At 41.2% G+C, this 25281-nt stretch overlaps 1 protein-coding gene across 1 annotated transcript in view; it reads left to right on the top strand.

Moving 5' to 3' along the window:
• LOC134356821 (receptor-type tyrosine-protein phosphatase gamma-like) overlaps window positions 1-25281 on the top strand; it is a 699039-nt gene that overhangs the window by 448451 nt on the left and 225307 nt on the right. Inside the window, exons 7-8 of the mRNA XM_063067988.1 lie at window positions 15041-15198; window positions 24727-24907. Of these exons, the coding sequence (XP_062924058.1) occupies window positions 15041-15198; window positions 24727-24907 (339 nt within the window). The remainder of the gene's footprint in view (window positions 1-15040; window positions 15199-24726; window positions 24908-25281) is intronic.

The following is a 25281-nucleotide window of genomic DNA, read 5'->3' as shown; positions in this document are numbered from 1 at the left end:
CACTGGCCGCTAGGAATACTGGAGCGAGCTGTCGACCGTGCCCCCGGAGCACCACACTGTCCCTCCACCTGAGGGGTCAGCTATCTCTGGCAACCCCAGAGTCCACAGGAAAGTCCAAAAGTCCCAGTGGTGGTCACCGCTGCTGCCTGGGGTGCTGGGAAGTGTCTGTAGCCCCCCAGGGGAGGCATTGTTTGGTGAGGCAGGAGGCTGGGAACCCAGAGAGTCACCTTCTTACCTCAGAGTGCCTGTTGTCCTGGTGCAGGACGACTGCCTTCCACCACTCAGGCAGCTGTGCCCGGTATGCCACATCGGAGATACAGTCGAGCACCTCTCGTGGCCCCTTCCAGAGGCTTCGAAGCTTGGGGGATAGTCCTTCCTTTCAGGTGCAGCAGCAGACCAGTACTTGGTCCCCCACAGTAAAGTCCTGTCCCTGGCTGCGGGCATCATAAGACCATTTTTGGCAGTTGTTAGCTGTGCTTGGGTTCTGTCAAACCGCATCGTCAACAGTATAGTCAGGCATCCTCTGAGGTGCTGCAGGTCCTCCAACCCAACCTCCCCAGGAATCTCTGGCTCAGGAAGAGAGCCAAACACCAGGTACACCTGCATACGCAGCTCCCACAGAACATGAGCAGGGCCGGCGTACACCTGGTGCTCTCCTGAACTGCTGTCCGGTATGCACACAATGCTAGGGGAAGGTGACAATCCCAGTCGTGCCAGTGCTGGCTGATGAGGATGGCTAGGGTGCGGTTAAAATGCTCCAACAGCCCATCACTTTGCGGGTGAAGGGGGGTGGTCTGCGTTTTGGTGATTCCCAGCTGCCTGCAGACCTCATCTCACACCTGCGCCCCCGGTCACTGTGGAGTTCCTCAGAGTCACTGTAACAGCAGAAGAACTCCTCCACGTGTCTCTCAGCAGTGGTCCTGGACCGCATATGCCTCTGGCCACTTTGTGAAGTAATTCATGGCCACGAGAACGTAGCAGTTCCCAGCACCAGTGCGGGGGAAACAGCCCAGGATGACAACCCCTACTAACTCCATTGGAGCCCCCACCAGGTATGGCTGCATTGCCACCCTATACTGGCAGCTTGGCCCTTTCTGGGATATGCAAACATTGCAACAGTGCACAAACAGCTCCAGGTCCCACCTGCACCCAAGCCAATAGAAGCATTTGTGCAGCATGCTCAATGCTTTGCAATCCTGAAATGACTGGCCCCCACCAGCATGGGATCACTCTCCTGCTCACTGCCCTGTCACTGGTGGTCAATGCTGGGGAGATCTACCTCACCACTGGCTGCCACCTGCAGCATTGCCTCTGCTGCTTGCCCCTGGCTGCCCTCCTTGAGGCAGCGTCAGTAGTGACACTCGGTGGCCTCGCAAGAATGGTGAGAGAGGGCGACAGCGTTGCTGTGGTGTCATCCGGCATGGTGCTGTACCTCAAAGTCATAGCCTTGGAGAGCCTCCAGCCACCCCACCAGCTGCCCCTTAGGACCCCAGAAGCTCAAAAGCCAGCACATGGTTCTTGCGAAGCAGGAACCATCGGCCGAAGAGGAACTGGCAGGAGGCCTGGACCACAACCAGGAGCTCACAGTGGATGACACAATAGTTCCATTCAGGTGGCTCAGGGTGCGCCTGAAGTACGCCACAATGTGTTCTCCTTGGTCCCCTTCTGTGACAGCCTTCGTTGCTACTCTCAGCAATAAAGCGGGGTGCTGGATCAGGGTACACCAGCGCCAGGGCCTGGATGAGTGCAGCTTGGACCGCCACCAGCTTCTCAGGGTTCATCGCCACTTTTTCCGCACACACCACGTGCCTCAGGAACTTCGTCTGGCCCTGCAGCAGGCAGCATTTTCTACAGGGCTCCTTCTCGTCAGTTTCCTCTTCTGCCTCAGTGACGCAAGCTTGGGCTCGTGGCACGCGGGGTGACACTGGAATGCCTTGTGAAGCTGAAATTCCTTCTGCCCTCTCTGCCTCTGCCAGTTCCTTGGCCAGCGACGATGGTGATGTCAGGCGAGCCTGCTGCCGAAGGCGCTCCAGTGTCTGCACCTTTACAAAGGCATGGAGGGCAAGCTCTTCCTGGGCTGCGGGTGGGAACTGGGGGTAGCCATGCCGAGCAGAGTGCTGGAGACCTGCTGTGAATGCCCTCAGACTATCTCCCACATGGTGCTGCCTCCTGCCCAGTTTGTCCCTCATTTCTTCCTCTAATGGCCTCTGCTCGAAACACTGCTCCAGTGCCACTACGGGAGCCCTGTAGTCATGCTGCTCGGTTGGCGTTAGGTTGAAGAGGGACCAGAGGGCATCCCCTTCCAGCACCAGGGCAAGGTGCACAGCAGTCTTGTTGGGGCTTCACCCGTTGTGCCATGCAGCAAGTTTGACGAGCCAGGTAAGGCACCAGGCAGCGGTACCATTGTTTCTGGGGAGCTTCAGGGTGGACCTTCTGGTGCCATTAATTGCTGGTGCCCGTTGATTCTCCTCTTTCTTCAGCAGCATTGGTGGTGCCTGCCACTTTGCTTGTCCTCCCACGGCGTCTTGGATTCAATGGTGCAGGCTGTGAGGGAGGCAGCTGGCACACTCCGCCGTGTACCCCGGGTTGGGGAACCTGGGTACGCTCACCCCATTGGGGCTCCCTGGAATGGCACAACGCTCAGTTCCCAGGGTCTCCCTCTGGGTCGACATCCTGTCTTCGGGAGTGTGGCCTGGGGGTGTGGGGGAGGCGTACCGCTCGGTTATTCCCTGCTTCTTAAGGCGCTCCATCCGAAGTTGTGGCTCTTCTATTTCGCCGTCAATTTGTAATCCCACTCCTGACACCAGTGTGGCGAGCATTCAGTCCATGATGACCCACAAGAAAAGCTCATTTATCTCAGCTGCCATTTTTATTGCGACAAGCCCAATAACAGACAGACTGCCATAGCTCAGTGAGAACTAACTCAGTCACATACAGACAGGGGAGATGATTATTACACAACTCGGTTACGTTCAGGATGGCACACATACAAGTGAGCAACTGTATAACCCAAGCTAAAGTAAATGAACTTGAACATCTCACCATAATTCTACTGAATGCGCACACCACTAATGCATTTTAAAACTAGAACAATAAGTAGCACTGGCTGCTAGAAATGCTGGGACAAGCTGTTGACCACGCTCCACAATAATTCCTCTCCTTATGGCTTTACAGTTGCCCTCTGTAGGTTTTTTAAAAGCTACCCATTCCTCTAACTTCCCATTAATTTTTGTTATATGTCCTTTCTTTTCCTTTTATGCTGTCTTCAACATCATTCATTTCATTTCAAATGCTGCTTGTCAGTAAAAATTAAAAAAATATCTGCAGATCTGGAATATAGAGTAAGACTAAAAAATATTAGAAATACTCAGCAGGTCAGGTGACATCTGTGGCAAGAACAGGATCAATGGGTCCTTAACTTGGTGTGTTAACTTTTTTGCACTTCCCACAGATGTGGCCTAACCAGCTGAGTATTTCCAGTGACACACATCAAAGTTGCTGGTGAACGCAGCAGGCCAGGCAGCATCTCTAGGAAGAGGCACAGTCGACGTTTCGGGCTGAGACCCTTTGTCAGGACTAACTGAAGGAAGAGCTGGTAGGAACCAGCTAGTAAGAGATTTGAAAGTGGGAGGGGGAGATCCAAAATGATAGGAGAAGACAGGAGGGGGAGGGATGGAGCCAAGAGCTGGACAGGTAATTGGCAAAAGGGATATGAGAGAATCATGGGACAGGAGGCCCAGGGAGAAGGAAAGGGGGGAAGGGGGCAAAAACCCAGAGGATGGGCAAGGGGTATAGTCAGAGGGACAAGAGGGGGAAGAAGGACAGACAGAGAAAGAATGTGTGTATATAACTACATAACGGATGGGGTACGAGGGGGAGGTGGGGCATTAGCGGAAGTTAGAGAAGTCAATGTTCATGCCATCAGGTTGGAGGCTACCCAGACGGAATATAAGGTGTTGTTCCTCCAACAACACTGTTGAGCTCGTTGACTTCATTAACTTTGCCTCCAACTTTCACCCTGCCCTCAAGTTTACCTGGTTCATTTCCGACACCTCCCTCCCCTTTCTAGATATTTCTGTCACTATCTCTAGAGACAGCTTATCTGCTGATGTCTACTATAAGCCTACTGACTCTCACAGCTATCTGGACTATTCCTCTTCTCACCCTGTCTCTTGCAAAAATGCTATCCCCTTCTCGCAATTCCTCCGCCTCCATCGTATCTGCTGTCAGGATGAGACTTTTCATTCCAAGACGAGGGAGATGTCCTCCTTTTTTGAAGAAAGGGGCTTCCCTTCCTCCACCATCAACTCTGCTCTCAAACGCATCTCCCCTATTTCACGTACATCTGATCTCACTCCATCCTCCCGCCACCCCACTAGGAATAGGGTTCCCCTTGTCCTCACCTACCACCCCACCAGCCTCCGGGTCCAACATAACTTCCGTAACTTCTGCCACCTCCAACGGGATCCCACCACTAAGCACATCTTTCCCTACCCCCCCTTCTGCTTTCCGCAGGGATCGCTCCCTACGCGACTCCCTTGTCCATTTGTCCCCCCCATCCCTCCCCACTGATCTCCCTCCTGGCACTTATCCTTGTAAGCGGAACAAGTGCTACACATGCCCTTACACCTCCTCCCTTACCACCATTCAGGGCCCCAGACAGTCCTTCCAGGTGAGGCGACACTTCACCTGTGAGTCAGCTGGGGTGATATACTGCGTCCGGTGCTCCCGATGTGGCCTTCTATATATTGCTGAGACCTGACGCAGACTGGGAGATCGTTTTGCTGAACACCTACGCTCTGTCTGCCAGAGAAAGCAGGATCTCCCAGTGGCCACACATTTTAATTCCACATCCCATTCCCATTCTGATATGTCTATCCACGGCCTCCTCTGCTGTAAAGATGAAGCCACACTCAGGTTGGAGGAACAGCACCTTATATTCCGTCTGGGTAGCCTCCAACCTGGTGTCATGAACATTGACTTCTCTAACTTCCGCTAATGCCCCACCTCCCCCTCGTACCCCGTCCGTTATTTATTTATATTCATACATTCTTTCTCTCTCTCTCTCCTTTTTCTTCCTCTGTCCCTCTGACTATACCCCTTGCCCATCCTCTGGGTTTTTTCCCCCTTCTCCCCTTTTTTCTCCCTGGGCCTCCTGTCCCATGATTCTCTCATATCCCCTTTGCCAATCACCTGTCCAGCTCTTGGCTCCATCCCTCCCCCTCCTGTCTTCTCCTATCATTTTGGATCTCCCCCTCCCCCTCCCACTTTCAAATCTCTTACTAGCTCTTCCTTCAGTTAGTCCTGACGAAGGGTCTCGGCCCGAAACGTCGACTGTACCTCTTCCTAGAGATGCTGCCTGGCCTACTGCGTTCACCAGCAACTTTGATGTGTGTTGCTTGAATTTCCAGCGTCTGCAGAATTCCTCGTGTTTGAGTATTTCCAGTATTTTCTGTACTTGTTACTGATTATCAGTCCCTAATTTTGAATTTAGAGACTCCACCTGAGAAACTAAATTTCCTGTTATCTCTACAGATGCTACCTAAAGACTTCCAGCATCTTGATGTTTTTGATTTTCATTCAGTATTGAAGCAGTTGTAAATTGTGTTCCCCAGTGGCGTTTCTCTGATGTTAAGACAATAGTAATTAGTTTGTCAGTGGTCTTTAATTGTGGGATCTATTTTTAGCCTGTTGTACAATTTCATAATTGGCAGAAAAATACTTTGTTGCTTTTATCATTGTCTCATTTTAAAACCAAGATTTAAAATCCTACGGGCAAAATGTGCAATTGTCTCTTTAATTGTTAATTATTTTGACATAATGATGTCATTTTTTTTAAAAAACTGGACAAGATGTACATAAAAATAGAAACTTTGAGGAAATAATGGACTCTGCTGGCTGGGCTTGTTTGGATTACAGATGGGGCCAGAGACGATTCCACACACAGTGAGAAATTTCACAGTTAGGCTCAGAAGCATTAAAAATAACAAACACTTGTGGCCACATTTTGTCTCTTGGCTAATTTCTCAGTGTTATACAGCGGGCCACAGGGAAAAAATGTGTTCTTTTCATCTTGTAGCAGTTTGAAGGATATGAAATGAAATCATGACTTGTTGGGAAGAAACTTTCCAAAACGTTTGTGCCAAAAAGTTGTGTTTTAAGTGTCAGGTGTTAGCGATTTGCCACAGGATATAGCTGCAGTTATAATGTTTATGTATCTGGGCCAAGATGAGTCCCTCAATAGTGATAGTGTGGGAGTTTGCCATGGTATGTCCTTTGATTGTCAGGATTTCCATTTCAAATCTTGTTTTTTTATTTCTCAGCTCCTAGTTGAATGTTTTCCTGATCTGAGTGCATACAGGTCTCCATCATCTGAAAAACAGAAAATTAAACACGATGCAAACTTCAGTGCTCATCCCCACTTCTGAACTTATTGTGAAAGCAGATTATTGATGAAACAGTTGAAAATGATTGGGCCTGGGACTCCGCTGAAAAACACCAGCAACAATCTCTAGTGGTTGGGATCATTAGTTTCCCACAGCCACAAACATAACTTTCCCCCCTAATGCCCATTGACTTTGGTTCATCACAACTCATTGATGCAATACTTGGTGAAATGCTACTTTAACATGAAGATCAGCTCACCTGTGGAACTCAACTGTTTGACTCATATTTGGAACAAGGCTCTGAAGAAATCTATAACAGAGTAACACACACAAAATGATGGAGGAACTCAGCAGGCCAGACTGCCGAAGGATCTTGGCCCGAAGCGTCAACTGTACTTTTTTCCATAGACGCTCCCTGGCTTGCTGAGTTCCTCCAACGTTTTGGTGTGTTGCTTGGATTTCCAGCATCTGCAGACTTTCTCCTGTTGGTTTATAACTGAGTAATTAGGTTTAAACCCAAACTGGGCATATTGATCAGGTCATTTTGTTGGTTTTCTCTGAACAATCTTTTCTCAATCCATACAGCTCTACCAATCCAGTACATTACAGGAATGACTGATCAATATTACTTCTCAATCTGATGGAACAGCCAGTGCAAGCATATAAAGCAAGGTTGAGTTTCTGTCATGTTTGCCCCACGCATCTGTAAAAACTTTGGCAGAAAGTTCAAAGTAGATTTCTTATTAAAGTACATATATGTCACCATGTACAACCCTGAGATTCATTTTCTTGCAGGCATTTGCAGTAAATACAGGAACTCAATAGAAACAGTGAACGACCACACCCAACAGGACAGACAACCAAGCAACGTGCAAAGCACAATAAACTGTGCAAATATAAAAAGATTAAATAAGCAAGCAATATATTTTGAGAACATGAGATGAAGAGTCCTTGAAAGTGAATCTATAGGTTGTGGGAATAGTTTAGTGATGGGGCGAGTGAAGTTATTTCTCTAGTTCAAGAGCCTGAGGGTTGAGGGGTAATTTACCAAGATCCCATTGTACTTCCTTGTGCCTATCTGAAAATTCTGACTCCTACAAAAATTCAAAACTTTTTCAAAAGTGCTGTTGAATCTAATGTAATGAGTTTGTGTTAAGTAAGTATCATTAAGAGTTTTTCAGTAATATATTGTTTAATATCAAGTGTTAATTTTTCATCAAAGTTTACGTGACAGTTGTTAACTCAAAAACCTGGTGATTATAACTCCCATGGATAAAGGCGACTAAAATGTGGACAGCACATGCTATCTTTGTTACTTTAGTGTTATTTCTCATTATAAAGAGATTGAATGGTTTAGTAAATCCAAGTAGGTTTATTTTGGAGCTGTCGTTGGCTACATATCAGGATCCCCAGTACCAGTACAGTCAGGAAACATTATTGAAGCAGCTTTGGAAAATACAGCAGAAGTTATTTATGATTTCTTATTGTGGGAGAAACAATAATCCAGCCAAGTTGCAAAAGCATTTATATGGTTCCCTTCGGGCTTACTATGGAAAAACCCTGCTACATTGCCAAAAGTGGGTGAGCGTTTACATTCATGATATAACTTCAAAAACATTGAAAGAAATTTGCCTTATGTAACATTGTTTTAAGTGTATCTCAAAAGTGATTCATAGACAATGAATTGCTTTTGTTATGGAGTTGATGTGTTTTGGCAGATGTGGCAATCCATGTTAGAAAGCAATATCTTGTAGAAATGAGGTACATGACTACATTAATCTGTTTCTGCACGTGGTGATTGAGAGATAAGTGTTAGTCAATAAAACATCCATGAACCACCTGAGTTAAGCTTTCAACTTAAGCTCTGTCTATTTTACTTCCTTTCATGATTGTACTATTGATATTTTTGGTCCTGTTGAATTGTTCATTAAAACTTTTAGAGGTTAATTTTATTTAACATGTCAAAGCCCTTTCCCTGACAGTTGTACTTAAGAAAATTTTGATGACAGCTGAAAAATCTAAACAGTAGTCTCATTATATCAGGTTTATATTTAAAAAATATAGCAGCATAATTTTAACTGTGCTTAGCACAATGCAGTTTTGGACCGCTGGAAAATTATGTGTCCAAAATGTATTCACAATTTTCTGACGGACTCTGTTTTTATTTGATGCTGATTTATTTCACCATCTGTGCAGCTTTCACATATCCCTTTGATGCCATCCCCCCCGCCCCCAGCCCTTGTCATGTTTAAGTGACTTTCCAGTTTACCACTAATGTAATGTGAATATATGTAATTAGATGAAATATAATAAGATAAAATAAATGTAATTAGTTACGTTAGGTCAGTGTGTGCTTTATTTTAACATGTCTGGTATGAACCATTCAAGCAAAACATTCAGTTGTAATTTTATATTTTGTGCAATGTATATGACAGAGATCTACTGAAAATTAACAAACAATGTTGGATTGTTATCCATTTTACTAATGTGTAAGAAAAGAATTAGAAGGCTCTGTGAGATCAAGAGTTCATTTATGCTTTTCTCCTGCATTGCTGTGCTTAGATCCTTGCGAGATAGAGTGAAGATAAGGTTTGTGTGTGCATGCTTATTTGTAGAATTTAGCTCAGCTCTGATATTTCTGGACCAGCTGGTTCCACATGTGCACACAGAATGCCCATTAAATCTTACAAGAGAATCTGTTGTACACCACATAAACAATGATTATTAGAATAGATTTGTTATTTTCTGTAATCAGCATTAAAAATTCTAAAATTGAACTGCAAGTAGGAACTATATAAGTGTATTTGGAACCATACATGATTTACTTCTTTGATTTGAATTTCCTTGAATCTAATGTTGGTAAAATTTCAGAATTTAATTATTATAAACCAATAAAGTTGGATCCATTTCAGTAGATCAACTTGCAATCAAATAATTCTGTTTGTCCAGAAGTTCAATATTAAACCTCTATTGGATCTGCCACTTCTACTTTAAGGAGAACAGGGTCCTGTATACAAATAAAAGATGCAAAACAATTACTACCTCAACAGATTAAAACAAGATAATAGCTTTCTTGTTTTATTTGGCGAGATAAATTATCTCCTTTAAATCATGTCTTTATTGTATTTCAAGACTTAAATTGCTTTGTAAGCTTAAGACACAATACACATTGAATAATAGTTAATGGTGGTGTTTACCCTGTCAAATGAAATATATGCAATTAGTTGTGTTAGGTCAAAATGGGGATTAGCATGCATTACTATTGATTTTTTTTAGTATTGAAGACAGGATACATAATTTTGTTACTGTTCTATTCTACTATGGAATAGATTTTTAAATTATTTTAGGGACTGGCTGTTACAATATCCCAGTTCATTTATATATGGATATCTATAGACAAATTAATGTAAATTATCTTGGTTACGTGGGTAGCATTTAATTTACGTTCACGGAAAATGGAAATACACCTTGAGTGTCATACCTGTATCAGTATATCATTGGTCTGAGCATTTTTACAAACATCTATTTCCTTTTCCTTGCCTCCAGCTCCATTTACGAATTAGGCTTGATTTGGACCTTTCACAGTCAGAAATAATATTACTTATTGAAATTCATATCTTCCATATGCACTATTATCTGACTGTGAGGCAACAAGACTAACAAAAGATGTTAGGTGTACCTGTTTCCTCTTTAAATTATTAGAGAGAACATTCATGCAAAAAATGAGAGACATCGGGTTAAGATCATGAAGGATATTGATTTATATTTATTCAATTTATTTTATTATGTAAATAATAAAATAAAACATTGGTGGGGATCGGGGTGGAGGAGGTCATAATCTCGACACAGCCAACCATCTAAGTCAGGAATGAAGTGCTGGGAACAATTCTAAAGCCTCATGTTCATTAGTATAGAATTAGAGAACTGATTGATATAAGTGCTTCAACAAATGTCACAGATGCAGCTTGGTGTGCCATGTGCAAGTTATTAATCTGGCAGGAAACTGAAACGTATCCCATAGGGTAGTCAGGTGGTGGTTGCAGGATTGAATTGAAGGGAGGGATGTTTTTGGTCCACCTGATCTATTAAATTGTTTTAAAACATGACCTTCATTAACCTATGGTTCTTCTTCAAATATTTCTCAGAGGATGAACTTCTAAAAGGGCTCCTCTGATAATGACATCATCGAAAAGCCTGTAGCACCATTTTAAGGAATGATACGATTTGTCTCACATATCTGCTCTTTTCCCATAGACCTGCACATTTCTTTGTCCACGTGGCCAATTTCCTTTTGAACATAGGACATAAAACAGTACAGCTCAGTACAGCCCCTTTGGCCTGTGATGTTATGCCAACTTTGAAGATCAATCTAACCCTTTCCTCCCACTTAACATCCATTTTTCTTTCATCCCTGTACTTATCTAAAAGACCTTTAAACATCCCTAAGGTATCTGCCTCTACCACCACTCCCAGCAATGTATTGCATGCACTTTTTGTGTAAAAAAAAACTACCACTGATATCCACTGTATTTTCTATTGATTATGAGGGGGTATAGACAAAGTAAATGTGAATAGGCTCTTTCTGCTTAGATTGGGAGAGATAAATACAAGAGGACATGGCTTTAGGGTGAAAGGGAAAGGTTTAGGGGGAACATTAGGGGGAATTTCTTCACTCAGAGAGTGGTGGGAGTGTGGAACGAGCTGCCATCTGAGGTGGTAAATGCGGGCTCAGTCTTAAGTTTTAAGAATTAAACTGGAGATAGGTACATGGATGGGAGAGGTCTGGAGGGTTATGGACTGGATGCAGGTCAATGGGACTAGCGGAATAATGTTTTGTCACAGACTAGAAGGGCCGAATGGCCTGTTTCTGTACTGTGGTGTTCTGTGGTTCTGTGATTACCTTAAAATTATGCTCTCCTGTATTAGCCAATGCTACACTGGGAAAAAAGGTTCAGGCTGTACACTCTATCTATGCCTCGTATCATTTTAATAGTGACTGTCAAACTGGCTTCCTTGTTGTCATTTGGCATCAGTGATACTTCAGAGTTATAAATGCGGCTACATTAGACTGGTCCTGGAAATTGATCCAATCACTCAAATGTATGTTAAAAGGAATGAGCATTGGTTGGAAACCAACAATGCAACAGGACATGCAGTCATGTTGAAATCCGTACTTAGTGGATTGAAATCTCACCTTTTTTATTATTTGTGGAAATCTTGACTCAGTTCTAATTAAGCACTTGTCAACCTCACAAAACTTTGTACAAGTTGGCACTAAAATGAAGAGTAGGCAGAGCAGTACCAGGCAATAGGAAGTGTTTGTCTTACATTGGATGTAAATGCATATCTTTAAGGCTTTGTAGCAGATGCTTAACATTCCATTAGCAGCAAAACACTGCTGATGGGGAGAAAATGTTACTATTTTGCAAGGTATCTGTCTTTCCCCTTCAGCAAACATAAAATGGAATGTCAAAGTCAGTCTTTACCTTATCTGGCCAGGCTGCAGCAATCTTAAAAAGAGGCTATCAAAGCCTTGTTTCTGTTCTAGAAAGGTGACTAAGAAATTTGCTTCATGCCAACATCCTTGTTAAACATTTCATTCGAGTAATGGTAGGAATCACTGGTTTCCAGCACTGGAACAGGAGTTGGTAGAACATCAGCATCTATCTTCAGCTTTCCACTGGGGAATGACCTCTGCAGAGTACCTTGTGATTTGCTGGTTGTCCTGATGTTAAAAATGTGGATATCCAAAGCAACATCTTGGGATTTTTCTGGATCCTTATTACTTTATTCTGAAAATTTAATAGCATTTCAAAGTAAGAGTGATATATGGGAAGATAGAAAGAATAAAATGGAATTAATCTAGGAACATTATAAAATAACAGTTTGATAGGCAACACATACTGAAAGGTTTTTTTTCTGTGCATTATGACTCTACTACTCTACAGGTATAGAGAATGGAGTTCAATAACATACAGGTTGGGAACCCCTTATCTAAAATTCTTGGGGCCAAAAGTGTTTCAAATTTTGGAATTTTTCATAGTTTGGAATATATAATAAGATAGCTAGGTATTGCCAGCATTATCGAGTCTGAATTTATGAGCTAGCAATAAGCAGTCTTTGTCTTACATTCGTTCATTACACATACATATTGATGCAGCCATTCAGCGTGTTAGATTTTCATCAACAGAGATCTTACCACACTCATCAATGAATTTTTCTGCTGCTTTGTGATCAGCAGACCCTTTCCAAAAACTTAACTTCTGCAATCAGCCTGCTGAATATTCACAATTGCCTACAATTTTCAGTTTGTCAAAATCTTTGCTTGTTTCATGATCAGCATACTGTTAAACAGCATAGGTTCACGCCAATGCTGATGAATCTACTCTTTCAATACACAATTGAGATTTTCATTTTTCACTTTATGCGGTGTTTTTCTATTTTTCATTAACTTACATTCATTACATATGTGAGGTCACTTTTCAGAACTGTCTGTGGTGCCCAGTGACCACCTGCTCATTGCCTGGGAACCTTCCCAATGCCTTGTGGAATTTTCCATTTGTGACGTTATGGCAGTGCTCAGAAACATTCTGGATTTTGGAATTTCACTTAAGGGGTACTCAACCTGTAATTGGACTGGCTGCAATTTTGACAGAATTTCTGTAGAGGCTATTCTGACTTCCAATCAAGTGAAGATAGTAGAAAAAAGATACGTGGACAGAATTTCCAATTTTTTTGTTTTCATTCACAGTACTGTAAACTGAAAGAAAATAAGCTGATTACATTGAGAACATTACATTGTTTCCTATCTTTCTATTAAATTGATAAATTTTACATCATGCAATCATAAGTACTGCTCTCAATTAAGGAAAGATCATGTAGGGTACAAAACTATGCAAAATAAAGCTGCTTGTCTGGGGAGCCATATTCAAAAAGTGATTTCCTGACATATACAAAAATCCTTATAAGTCAATAGACTAAATTTGAAATAGAATGAAGTTACTGAGTGCAGAGAGGAAGTACTTTAAATTGAGGATACATGCAAACTTTGTCTAATCATTGCTGATTTAAATTTTGAAGAAATGAAAAAAAATGAGTATGAGGCATGCATATTCAAGCAACAGTTTATCTTTATGACTATGGTCTCAAACCTCCCTGTTTCTACAATCTGCTTTATCCCCCAAAAATCTCCCAGCAATGGTCTAACCTCCAAAATTTTCTTCCACTAACCTATTTCCCTCTCATGGAACTGCTTAAAACATGCTGTAATGCAACACATTTGAATTTCTGAAGGAACATTGGTGTTTTACTGTATTAATGGTACTGTACTGTATAAATTCTGATTTCTACTGACTTCTTTATTTCCTCATTCTTTAAATATCTTACCGAGTTCAATTCCTTCTTTTAATCAAAAAATAGAAGTACAATCTCTCTATGCACCAGTGCTGACAATGCTACAGATGTAGCCACGAGCAAATTTATGAGAGTCTAATTGTACTGGTACTGGTATTTAGAGACAGACAAATCAGATTTTGCAAACCTCAAATGATCACAGATCCAAGACGTTCTGCTCTGGGGCAGTCTATGCTGTACAACTTGTTAGTAGCAAATTAGAATGCATTAGAAATTGAACAACTCTTATTTATAAACTATATGTAAGACACATCACTATAAAATGTCATTTACAGCATGTATAACATTGTTGTCTAATTATTCTCAAATCTTCCTCTCCTTCGTGGATGGTTTTGAATTTATTGTAGATGTAATGATTGCATTAGTGGCATCCTGAAGTCAAAGGAAATGATGATGGAAAATCTGACAGAACTTCTTAATGAGGTAATAGATATACTTGACGAGGGTAATGCAGTTGATGTGGTGCACAGAATATGGACTTCCAGAAGGCATTTGCAAAGGCTTACCAGCCAAGATGAGGCACACATATAAAAGGGACATTAATGTCATGGAAACAAAGATGCACCGAAAGCTTGGTTTCTAAGTTTGTGGATGACACAAAATTTGGGCACTATTTTCATCTCCAGGGAGGATATTGCAAAAAAAGATGGATTTCAGCAGAATATAAGCAGGCATAACATTGGAAATGGCAGATGGATGTTTGATAAAGTTTAATGCCAAAAAAAGTTAAATGATGTGTTTTAGTAGGAAGAATGCAGGGTGTTGTGCAAGCAAAATTTATTGTAAGTGGCAGGCAGGTTGAGGAAGCAGTTTGGGTTTGGGTATTTGAACCTCCATGATATTCTGCGTGGAAATTTAAACTGGAGGTGGCAGTGTTTTTTTTATATGAGGTCGAGTTGTGAGCTCGGCATCAACCCAGCATGGATGGAGAGTGCGCTCAGGAGCGGTCTGTCACTGGATCGAACTCGGGAACCTTCGTTCTCGAGCCCTGTGCTGATCTCACTGTGCCACCAGACACAATTTCTGCTTTGAGTTTCAGAAGAAAAGAATATAAAGTCAGGGACACAATGCTGAATGTTTATAAATCCTGAATTTAATGGGCCGAATAGCTGTAACCTACGAATTTTCAATGTAAATAAAAAAAGATGCAATTATTAGTACCATATTTAACATTATGTCTTTAAAGTTATGATAATTTGTCATTATTTGTTCTCTTTATTAATATTCATTTTCATCTGCAGAGAAAGAAACTTTTCTGGATCCCTTTGTACTGGGCCGTTTGCTGCCAGTAACTCTTGGAAGTTACTACAGATATTCTGGCTCCCTGACAAAGCCACCATGCAGTGAAATTGTGGAATGGATAGTCTTCAGCAGGCCTATCTCTATTTCCCTTCAGCAGGTGTGTACTGACTAGTAATGCGGAATCTATGGACATGCGTTTTATTGCCTCAGCAGTAGATTTTTAAAGTACCATTCATTTAAATAAAAGATGATGTTGTCTTGATACAAACACCACTGACTCTTCTACAGCATATTTCACCACTATTGTTATTGCCAGCAAAGATGTGTAGTTGAACAAATTTGCTGTGATAAAAAGGGTGATGTGTGTCTGCCGTTATTTACATTTAACAGCTATGATTACTGTTGGGTTAGCTTTATCTTTGAGTAGGTCATTTAACTGATTTCATATTATTAAAAAAGTGCAATTTATAAGCATATATATTGTTGGGTTTTACTGTCCACATTTACAGGATAATGATTGTGAACATTTTGAATTTTGATATAACTGTTCAAATGCTTTAACAAAACATTCTGATTGATGTATAAGGTTCGTCCATCATCATCGATGAAGACCTCAACACCATTAGTATTTTTTTTTAAACAAGGTCGAGTTGCTAGCTCAACACTCAACCCAGCACGGATGGACAGCGTGCAAGGGGGCCAGCCGGATTCGAACTCGGGACCTCTCACCCCGAAGTCCAGCGCTGATGCCACAACGCCACCAGCCGGCTTTAATGGTGTTGAGACTAGCGCTTGATTTGGATTTAAGTGAGGGAGAGTTGCGCAGCGTCAGCCTCACTCTGTCTTCCCAATTCCCATTTGGATCCAGTGGCAAGACAAGAGTCGAGATGGCTGGAGATGGGTCTAGGCGCAGTGAATGACCAGGACATCTTCTGTGTCTTGTCCTGCTCTGCATGTTCCACGACGCTTGCAGAGACCGCCTTCTTGACTATTGGACTTTACATTGGTCTCATCCGCTCAGTCCGCCGGGGTTTGTCTTCACATGCTGGGATAGACAACTCCCTATCTCACCGAGGGTTTGAGACCCGTCGGCTACCGTCACCTGGTTTAGCCGACTTGTCGAGGCCGTTGCCCGGGGTGTGGTCGCTCTCGCATGCAAACAGCTACGGGGAGCCACAGGTGAGAGCTGAGGGCCAGGTGGGGACCAAAGGTTGACAGACCACCTGAAAAGGATGCGACATGTTCCTCCACCAGAGGTGCTACCCCTCCCTGACACCCCATACACCCCGATTAATGTATTAAAATATTGGATGGCAACAGAAAAATGTCTTTTTGGCACAGAATGTGCATATTCTTGTCACAATAGTTTCTTCGCATTGCAGTACAGCATTTTTTTTTAGAAGGGATTATTTGGTCCCAAGTACCCAACTCAACATGATGCACAGCAGATCAAGGTTGCTGCAGTGTGTTGAAAGGACTGGTTTTGTTTTCAGTAATTATGAATGCAGATATTTTCAAGGTGAATTTTAGCAATTAACCCTGTTGCAAGGACAAATTATTTCTGATAAATTTATGGACTACTTGGCAAAATTCTGTATCTGCATTGTCGTTAGGAACAAAATCATTCTAAAGACATATTTGAGTAAATTTCTAGGTTTTTTTCACACCAAGTGATGGGTGTGTGGAGTACACTACCAGGGTAGTGGTAGAAGCAGATACTTTTAGCTACTTCAACAGGCACACGGATTAAATAAAAATGGAGTCTATGTGGAAGGGACAGGTTCGATTGATCTTAGAATAAGTTAGAGAGTTGGCACAACATTGTGGGCTGAAGGGTCTGTACTGTGCTGTACTATTCTATTTTGATATTGTTCGAAGTGATTTCAGGACTTTTTCAAAATTATTTTGTTAATTATGTGTCTGTATTCTTAATTTTTTTTTTAAGCCATGGTCTTGTGGTTAGTGGAAAAGTGATAGTACAAACTATGGACCGTAAAGAAATCTACCTGCCAAGATCTAGTGGTCTGTGTGCCAGCCAGTTCTCTTTTCCTGATGTCATTTCTTGTTAGGTAATATCTCCAGGGAATCACATGACGTTATCTAGTAAGCTGAACAGACAGTCATGTCAACAAATTCCACAGGCAGAAAAGCAGGAAGCAACTTGTACGATTTTAATTATTTGTTGAATAACTGAAATATAATTAAAATATTTATATGGGGAATTAACAGTTCACATCTGTAATTTATGTAGTTTTTAGGGCCAATAGCTTATATTTATAATTATGGCTGACTACACCATGAAAAGCCCAATTATATCTTAAGTCCAAAGTACTTTTACTGACTAAGTATGTATACTATATACAACCTTGAGATCATGTCCTTGCAGGCAGCCACAAAACATGAAACCCAATACAACACATTAAAAAAGACTGTCAAACACCCAATGTGCAAAAAAAAAAGAAAATAAGTCATGTGGACTATAAAAACAAAACAAATAATACCCAGAACTAAAGTTCATGGAAGTAAATTCGCAGCCACAAAGCCAGTTCATCTCTGCAGCTGCTCCAGGAGTCCATTAGTGGCAGGCTACAGGCTCAGTTCGATGCAAAGACAAATAAACCTCACAGAGCAGCAAATGCTGGCCCCTCCTTCGCCTCTGGCCACGACACCCTGACCTTTTCAATATGACCCGGGGCTTAATTTGGCAAAACATCGTTGCACTTGGAGCCAGGCTCTGCAGCTTCGATTTGGCCCCAAGTCCGCATCAGTAATGGCCAAACATCAGCTCCTTCAAAAGATTTCACATTTTAATATCCAAGATAACTCAAGTGCATAAGATTACATAGTGCAGAGCTAGATAATTCATTAACGATGCGCAGCTCTGCAATGATTTTCAGTTTTGCTTTAAATTATTTTGTCTCAATCACTTTCATTCACAATTTTCTTTGCAGGTCCTTGAGATCTTTTTGCATTTTCTTAACTAATTCTAATTTAGTTTTGTATGATATTGCCATAACTTTGGTTAACTACTTGTAAGATGCCTCATGTTATTGCAGGAAGTAAAACTGATGAGTGTGCTTGAAAGGAAGTCAAAAGTCAGGATTATTATCATTTAAAAGCTTACTTGCAGCAGCATCATAGAAACATAAGACCTAGCACTCAGAAGAAAAGCATGTTAATGATAAAATACAGTACTGTGCAAAAGTCTTAGGCACATATATATATAGCTAGAGTATCTAAGGACTGTATTTGTTGACATAGAGCAGAGTTTGTATATCTGGCAGCAATGATGGATGCTAGGAAGGCGAGAGTAAAGCTCCAGGAGGGAGGTGTGGGATAAGTGGCAAAGAAGGAGTTCCAGGTGGGGGTTGGCACGGGTGCAGATGCAGCGAGTCCAAACATTTGGTGTATTGATCATTACTGAATGTCTCTCTGGTGCTTTCCATTCCCCTGACTCTCCCTTCCCTTTTTCCCAACCACATTTCTCCCTGCCGCCTTCCCACTCCCAGTCCACAATAAAGACCCATATCAGAATCAGCTTTATCATTACTCACATATGTCGTGAAATTTGTTTTTTTTTTGCAGCTGCAGTACAGTGCAAGATATAAAGTTACTACAGTATTATGAAAAAGTACTAGGCACCCTACCTATATATCTGTGCCTAAGACTTTTGCACAGTACTGTAATACAAAATTATTCAATAAAGAACACATAAGAATGAAGTAAACAATACCCATTGTAGTGAAAAGTAGTCATGGTGTTGCTGTATTAAGTTTATGCAGGTTGGTTCGAGAACTGAATAGTTAAAGGCAAGTAGCTGGAGGCTAAAGCATATTCTGCCCCTGCTTTGATTGTAGGCTTCAGCCAGCAAACCCTATGAGTGTCCCACCTGGTCGCATTGAATCAGAATCAGGTTTACCATCGCAGGCATATGTCATGAAACTTGTTGTAATGCAATACATAATAATAGAAAACTGTAAATTGCAGTAAGAACTATATGTACTATATAAGTTAAATTAACAGAGTGAGGTAGTGTTCAGGGGTTCAATGTCCGTTCAGAAATCTGATGGCAGAGGGAAAGAAGCTATTTCTGAATTGTTGAGTGTGTGCCTTCCAGGATCCTGTACCTCTTCCCTGATGGTAGCAAACAGAAGATGATATCCCCTGGGTGATGGGGATCCTTAATTATGGATGCCTTCTTTTTGAGGTATCACTCTTCAAGGATGTCCTGAATGCTGGCGAGGTTATTGCCTATGACTGAGTTCACAACCTTCTGCAGCTTATTTCGATAAGGTGCACTGCCGCCCCCTATACCAGACGGCAATGGCAACCAGGTAGAATGCTGTCCACAGTACATCTGTAGAAACTTGTGAGTGTCTTTGGTGATTTAGAAACATAGAAAACCTACAGCACAATACAGGGCCTTCAGCCCACAAAGCTGTGCCGAACATGTTCCTACCTTAGGAATTACTAGACTTACCCATAGCTCTCTATTTTTCTAAGTTCCAAGTACCTATCCAAAAGTCTCTTAAAAGACCCTATCGTATCCACCTCCACCACCGTTGCTGGCAGCCCATTCCACGCACTTACCACTCTCTGCATAAAAAACCTAGCCCTGACATCTCCTCTGTACCTTCTCCCCAGCACCTTAAACCTGTGTCCTCTTGTGGCAACCATTGCAGCCCTGGGAAAAAGCCTCTGACTATCCACACGATCAATGCCTCTCATCATCTTATACACCTCGATCAGGTCACCTCTCATCCTCTGTCGCTCCAAGGAGAAATTACCAAATCTCCTCAAACTCCTAATGAAATATAGCTGCTGTCATGCCTTCTTTGTAACTGCATCGATAAACTGGCGCTAGAGTAGCTCCTCAGAGATGCTGACATCCAGGTACTTGAAATTGCTCACCAATTCAACTACTGATTCCACACTGAGGACTGGTGTGTATGTACCCTCATCTTACCTTTCTGAAGTTCACAATCAATTCTTTGGTCTTACTGATGTTGAGTGCAAGGTTATTGCTGTGACACCACTCAACCAGCTGATCTATCTCACTTCTGTATGCCCTCTCATCACCATCTGAAATTCTGCCAACAATAGTTACATTGGCAGCAAGTTCATAGATGGCATTTGAGCTGTGCCTAGCCATGTGTGGAGAATGAGTAGAGCAAATGGGTTAAGGACATATTCTTCAGGTGCGCCAAGGTTGATTATAGCTAACTTCTCTCAAGGCTGTTGTTAGTGGCCCAATGGTTCCAAACTTTGCATACCATTAGTATCATTGTTGTGTCATCTCTGGTAGCCTCCATGCTGCTGTGGAACTCCTGGAACAAGAAGAGAAACTTTGTCAACTTTCAACCAGATCTTGTAAATTCTATTCCTGCCAACCCTGTTCAAAGCCAATAAGTGTGACATAGACAGCTGCATGTTGTTCGCAGCTTCTTTTTCTTGCAATGATTATATTGTGAAAGACATGCCAATTGTGGAACATCCAACTGTAAATCAATACTGAGCTTGAAGTGAAGGATCATAAGGGCAAAAAATAGCTGTAATTGACTGATAAATCCACTAAATGCATATTGAAGTCACAGACCTCACTAAGAGAAGACTTTTGGAAACTGGACCACCATACTGTAGATTAAATAGTCATCATTTCTGTGATTCTAGAAGATGTGATAATGAACCAAGGATGTAAGTGTTAGATTTATGGTCATTAAGCATGTCATCATTGCTTGTCCCCCTTTGGTATAAATCAATGAGAGCATCATGTAGTTGGATTGAACTGGAATCTTTTTTAAACTGTTTTTTTGACAGGTAAGTCATCCATTTAAAATGAGCAGTTGACAGCTTCATACAACAGCAAAATTAATTCCCAGCTACAATAAATCATCAAGAAAAGAAACAAATTTGTTGTTCATTGTGATTCCATAGTCCAGTGGTCCCCAGTCACCGGGCCGCAAGGAAACGATATGAGTCAGCTGCACCTTTCCTCATTCCCTGTCACGCACTATTGAACTTTAACAGCCCCCCCCCCCCCCGGTCGGCTGGTCCACAAGAATATTATCAATATTAAACAGGTCCACGGTGCAAAAAATGCTGGGGACCCCTGCCATAGTCTGTTTGGGTAATGGCTGTGAGTATTGAGGAACAACAGTGTGGCCTTGATTAAAATGGCCAACATCTGTAAGCTGATGGTCTCAAATAACTGCTGCGTTCACCTGCAAATACATGCACAGAGATGATGGTTAATTGTCTCAGCTACAGGATTTTTCTGCATGATTTTCTCAAGGTGTCATTCTCTGCCCAAATATTTTTAGTTGCCTTATCATTGACCTCCATTTCATTGAAAGGTCAGAGATGGCCTTATCATTGACCTCCATTTCATTGAAAGGTCAGAGATGGGGATATTACTGATGATTGCACAGTGTTCAATTCCATTCGGAGCTCTTTCAATAATGGAACAGTCAGTGTCTGTATGCAGTAAGATTTCAACAACATTCATGCACAGATTAATAAATGACCTGTACTCTTTTCGTGATGTTCAATAGCATTACCAGTGCTAAGTCCCCCATGGTGAAACCTTAAATTTAATGCTGATCAAAAATTTAACTGTATCAGCAAAGTACAGAACATGGCTATGAAAGTATGTCAAAGGGGTGCTGGCACAAACAACTAATTAATTGATCTCAGAAGTTTTTCGACCATACAAAGTCCAGTTCAGGAGCATTACCTGAATTACTGAAGCATCCGAGACCATTAAAGATTGGCACCCAGACCATCACACCACTACTTATAGTGCAGTTTGTACCATCTACAAAATGCATTACAGCAACTCACCAAAACTCTTGAAGCATTCAAGTCTGCAATCTTTACAATCAACATGTACAAAGACCAAAGTCACTTGGGAACATCAACTACTCCAGAATTATGTTAGATGGTACACTATCCTAACTTGGACATAGCACTGATGGAAACAATGTATTTCTAAATCTTAGAATTCATTCAGAGAATACCTTCAACACAAGAGTTATAATGGCTCAAGAAGGCAATTTACCAGCAATTCTCTGGAGTAATTAATGGCACAGAACTGAATCTGGCCAGACCACATCCTCTGAAATACTTAAACTCATTTCAATAAAATGACAAACTATTTTTGCTTCCCAAATTACTGTCAGTCATCTTATTTATCTATTAAAATATTAAACTGTTACAGGATATAATTGTATCATTTTAATGTATGCATTTCTAAATGACAATAAACGAGGACTGAGTGTCCTCATAATCTAAAAAAAATCAAGTGTGCAACTTAAAATGTTGATAGAATTATATCTTATCCTGCTTCACCCAACACCTGGGTGGGTGTAGTTAAATTAAAGCAGAACTCCCATCTCAGTCAGAAGGTGCAGGGTGGAAACATCACTTTAAAAAAGTCATGGGTAATGGAAACTGCAGGTTTAGCTCTGAATTCCTGATGGACACTCAGGGGATACAAGCCATCTGTCAGTACCTCAACTTTCTTTCTCAAATCTACCACTATTTTATATATGAAAACATGTATCATTGAATATCTGATATACATATAATATGTAATATAGGTCCTCCTCATGTTAAGTATACCAAACTTAATAACAGCCCATCCGTACAAATGAATGGAGATTGCTAGGATGGATGGAGGTGAATTTTCCTGTTGTGGAACTGCAGGCGTTTTCTCCAGGATGGAAGTGGGGCATTCTCACATGCCTTTTCTCCCAATCCCGATCCCTCACATATAACATGCAGGGGCTGGGTCTAGCTGAGTAGAACTAGGTACGCTGACTCACTCACTCACACAGTGAGTCAGTGATGCTGTCTAGCGCTCCCCTTCCTGCACCTGCTTGCTGTCCCATCATAGCTGTTTTTGTGAGCCTTTCCCACACATTTTTTGTTCATTTCTGACTCACAAACAGTTTGGATTTGCACAGTTTTCAGGAACAGAACTCTTTTCTAACCTCAGGGGGTTGTAATTCTGAATTATGAACTGTAAATTTCAAACTGATTATTTAGATATCTTTTTCTGTGTAGTACTCTATCTTGGGTACATCTAAAAGAAATTACTTTTGAATCTGCATTGTATTTTTTAAAAATCCCCTTATATTTCACAAATACAGCAAATAAACCTTCAAGTTATCTCAGTATTTTGAAGACGGAAGTGTTATTTTTGCAATGCTAATACAGTGTCTTGAAAAAGTATTCCGCCCCTAACCCTTTGTTCACATAAATAATATTACAACCAGGGACTTGATCAGTTTAACTGAGAATTTTTATTTGTGCTCCTTTTTTCACCATAGAGCCTCAAAAACAGGGAAAGTTGTAAAACATTAGAAAAACATTAAAATTATGCCATGTGTACTGCTCAAAAAAGTATATCCTTGCCCATAAAGACTTTGCAAAGCATTACATAGAAAATACTGTAAAGTTGTGGAAGAAGATCGTGTGGTCAGATGAGATAAGCATGTAACTTTTTAGCCTCAACACTAAGTGGTATGTGTGGCATAAACTTAAAGGTGTGCATCAGCCTGGTAACACCAACCCCACTGTAAATTATGGCAGAGGTAGCATCATGCAATGGGAATACTACCCTCTGCCAGAAAACTTAAACTGGGAGGAAGTCATCTTTCAGCAGGACAATGACCCCAAAGCACACTGCCAGAGCAACCATGTTGTGGTTTCAAATGAAGAAAATTGATTTTCTTGAATGGCCCAGTCAGAGTCCTGACCTTAACACAATCAAACATCTCTGGGAAGACCTCAAGACTGCTGCTCACTGCCTCTCCCCAACTAACCTAGCACAGCTTAAACATTTTGCAAGGAGGAATGGGCAAATCTTGCTCCATCACATTGTGCAAAGCTAGTAGAGACTTACTCAAAAAGTCTACTGGCTGTAATAGCTACGAGAGGTGCTTCAACTAAGTACTGAGCAAAGGGAAATTAATACTTTTGAACTGCTGACATTTCAGTTTTTAATTTTTTAGCTTTTCATGCTTTACAATTTCCCCTGTTTTTTGGGCTGTGTTGTGTGGGGGGAAAAGGAGCATGTGATTCATAAATAAAAATTCTCAGTTAAATTGAAAATCTCTGCTTGTAATACTCATTTATGGGAACAAAGGGTCGGGGCCTGAATACATTTTCAAGGAATTGTATATCTTTGCTTAAGGGTAGTTAAAATGCATTGGTCCCACAAATAACATTCTGTGATACACTCTGAAACCTGATATAACATGTAATGCATATTGTTTCCTTGGTAACAAATCAATAATTTTAACAAAAAGGGCAATATTCTACATGCTATGAATTGATGTGTGCTTCTCAACAATTATCTTTCGACTGGTTTGTATGCATATTCTGTAAAATTAAATAATGATGCTCAGATTTTTAAATTAAAATTCTTGAATTTGACAGAACAATGTTATGCTTGAAATGACAGCATCTACTGTTGGATTTAGGTTTAATCTTTCCACACAGCATGGCAAGTAAGAGTTGGATAAGATTGTTTGGCTTTTTTTCTGTGGGGAGCTCAGCTTCCTCTATAACCTATCATTATTGACATCATGACTTCCTGGAATTTTACATCCTACTTATTTCATTATGAATGATTTATTCACTGACAAGTATTAATTTCTTCCCATTTGATTGTTCTGTACAGCTGGAGGCCTTTTATACCATATTTACAACTGAACAGCAAGATCACGTCAAATCGTTAGAATACTTGAGGAACAACTTCCGCCCACAACAGAATCTGAATAATAGAGTGGTCTACAAGTCAGTAGTCAAAGGCTCCTGGAGCCAAGTAACTGAGAACCCTGGGATCCTACATATCACTGAAGGTAATTTTGTTTTCTTTTAAAGGTTTTAAATCAAATCACTGCACTAAAATATTGGAGGATAGGATGTGCTTTCAGAATCTTAAGACAAATTAGAATGCAGACTTGTAGAACCACACACAAATTTACCTGAATTGGCTTTGAAAAGGAATTTACTCCAAGAGGGAGTACAAATTTTTATTACATTTTCTGAATTTTTATGTCGGTCTCTTTGAAGTTAATGAATTGAAGATGGAGTATGATCTACTTAGTTTCAGATCATGGAAATCAGCATACCTAAAAGTCCTTACTGTCAAAGTCTGTTGAAAATATTGGTGAAAGTTTGGGTGTGTTATTAAACTAGTGGAACAACACTACATTGTACCTTGATGTCTGTG

Source organism: Mobula hypostoma, chromosome 15, assembly GCF_963921235.1.
Source record: "Mobula hypostoma chromosome 15, sMobHyp1.1, whole genome shotgun sequence".
Lineage (NCBI taxonomy): Eukaryota > Metazoa > Chordata > Chondrichthyes > Myliobatiformes > Myliobatidae > Mobula > Mobula hypostoma.
This window is presented reverse-complemented; position numbering and strand designations above follow the sequence as displayed.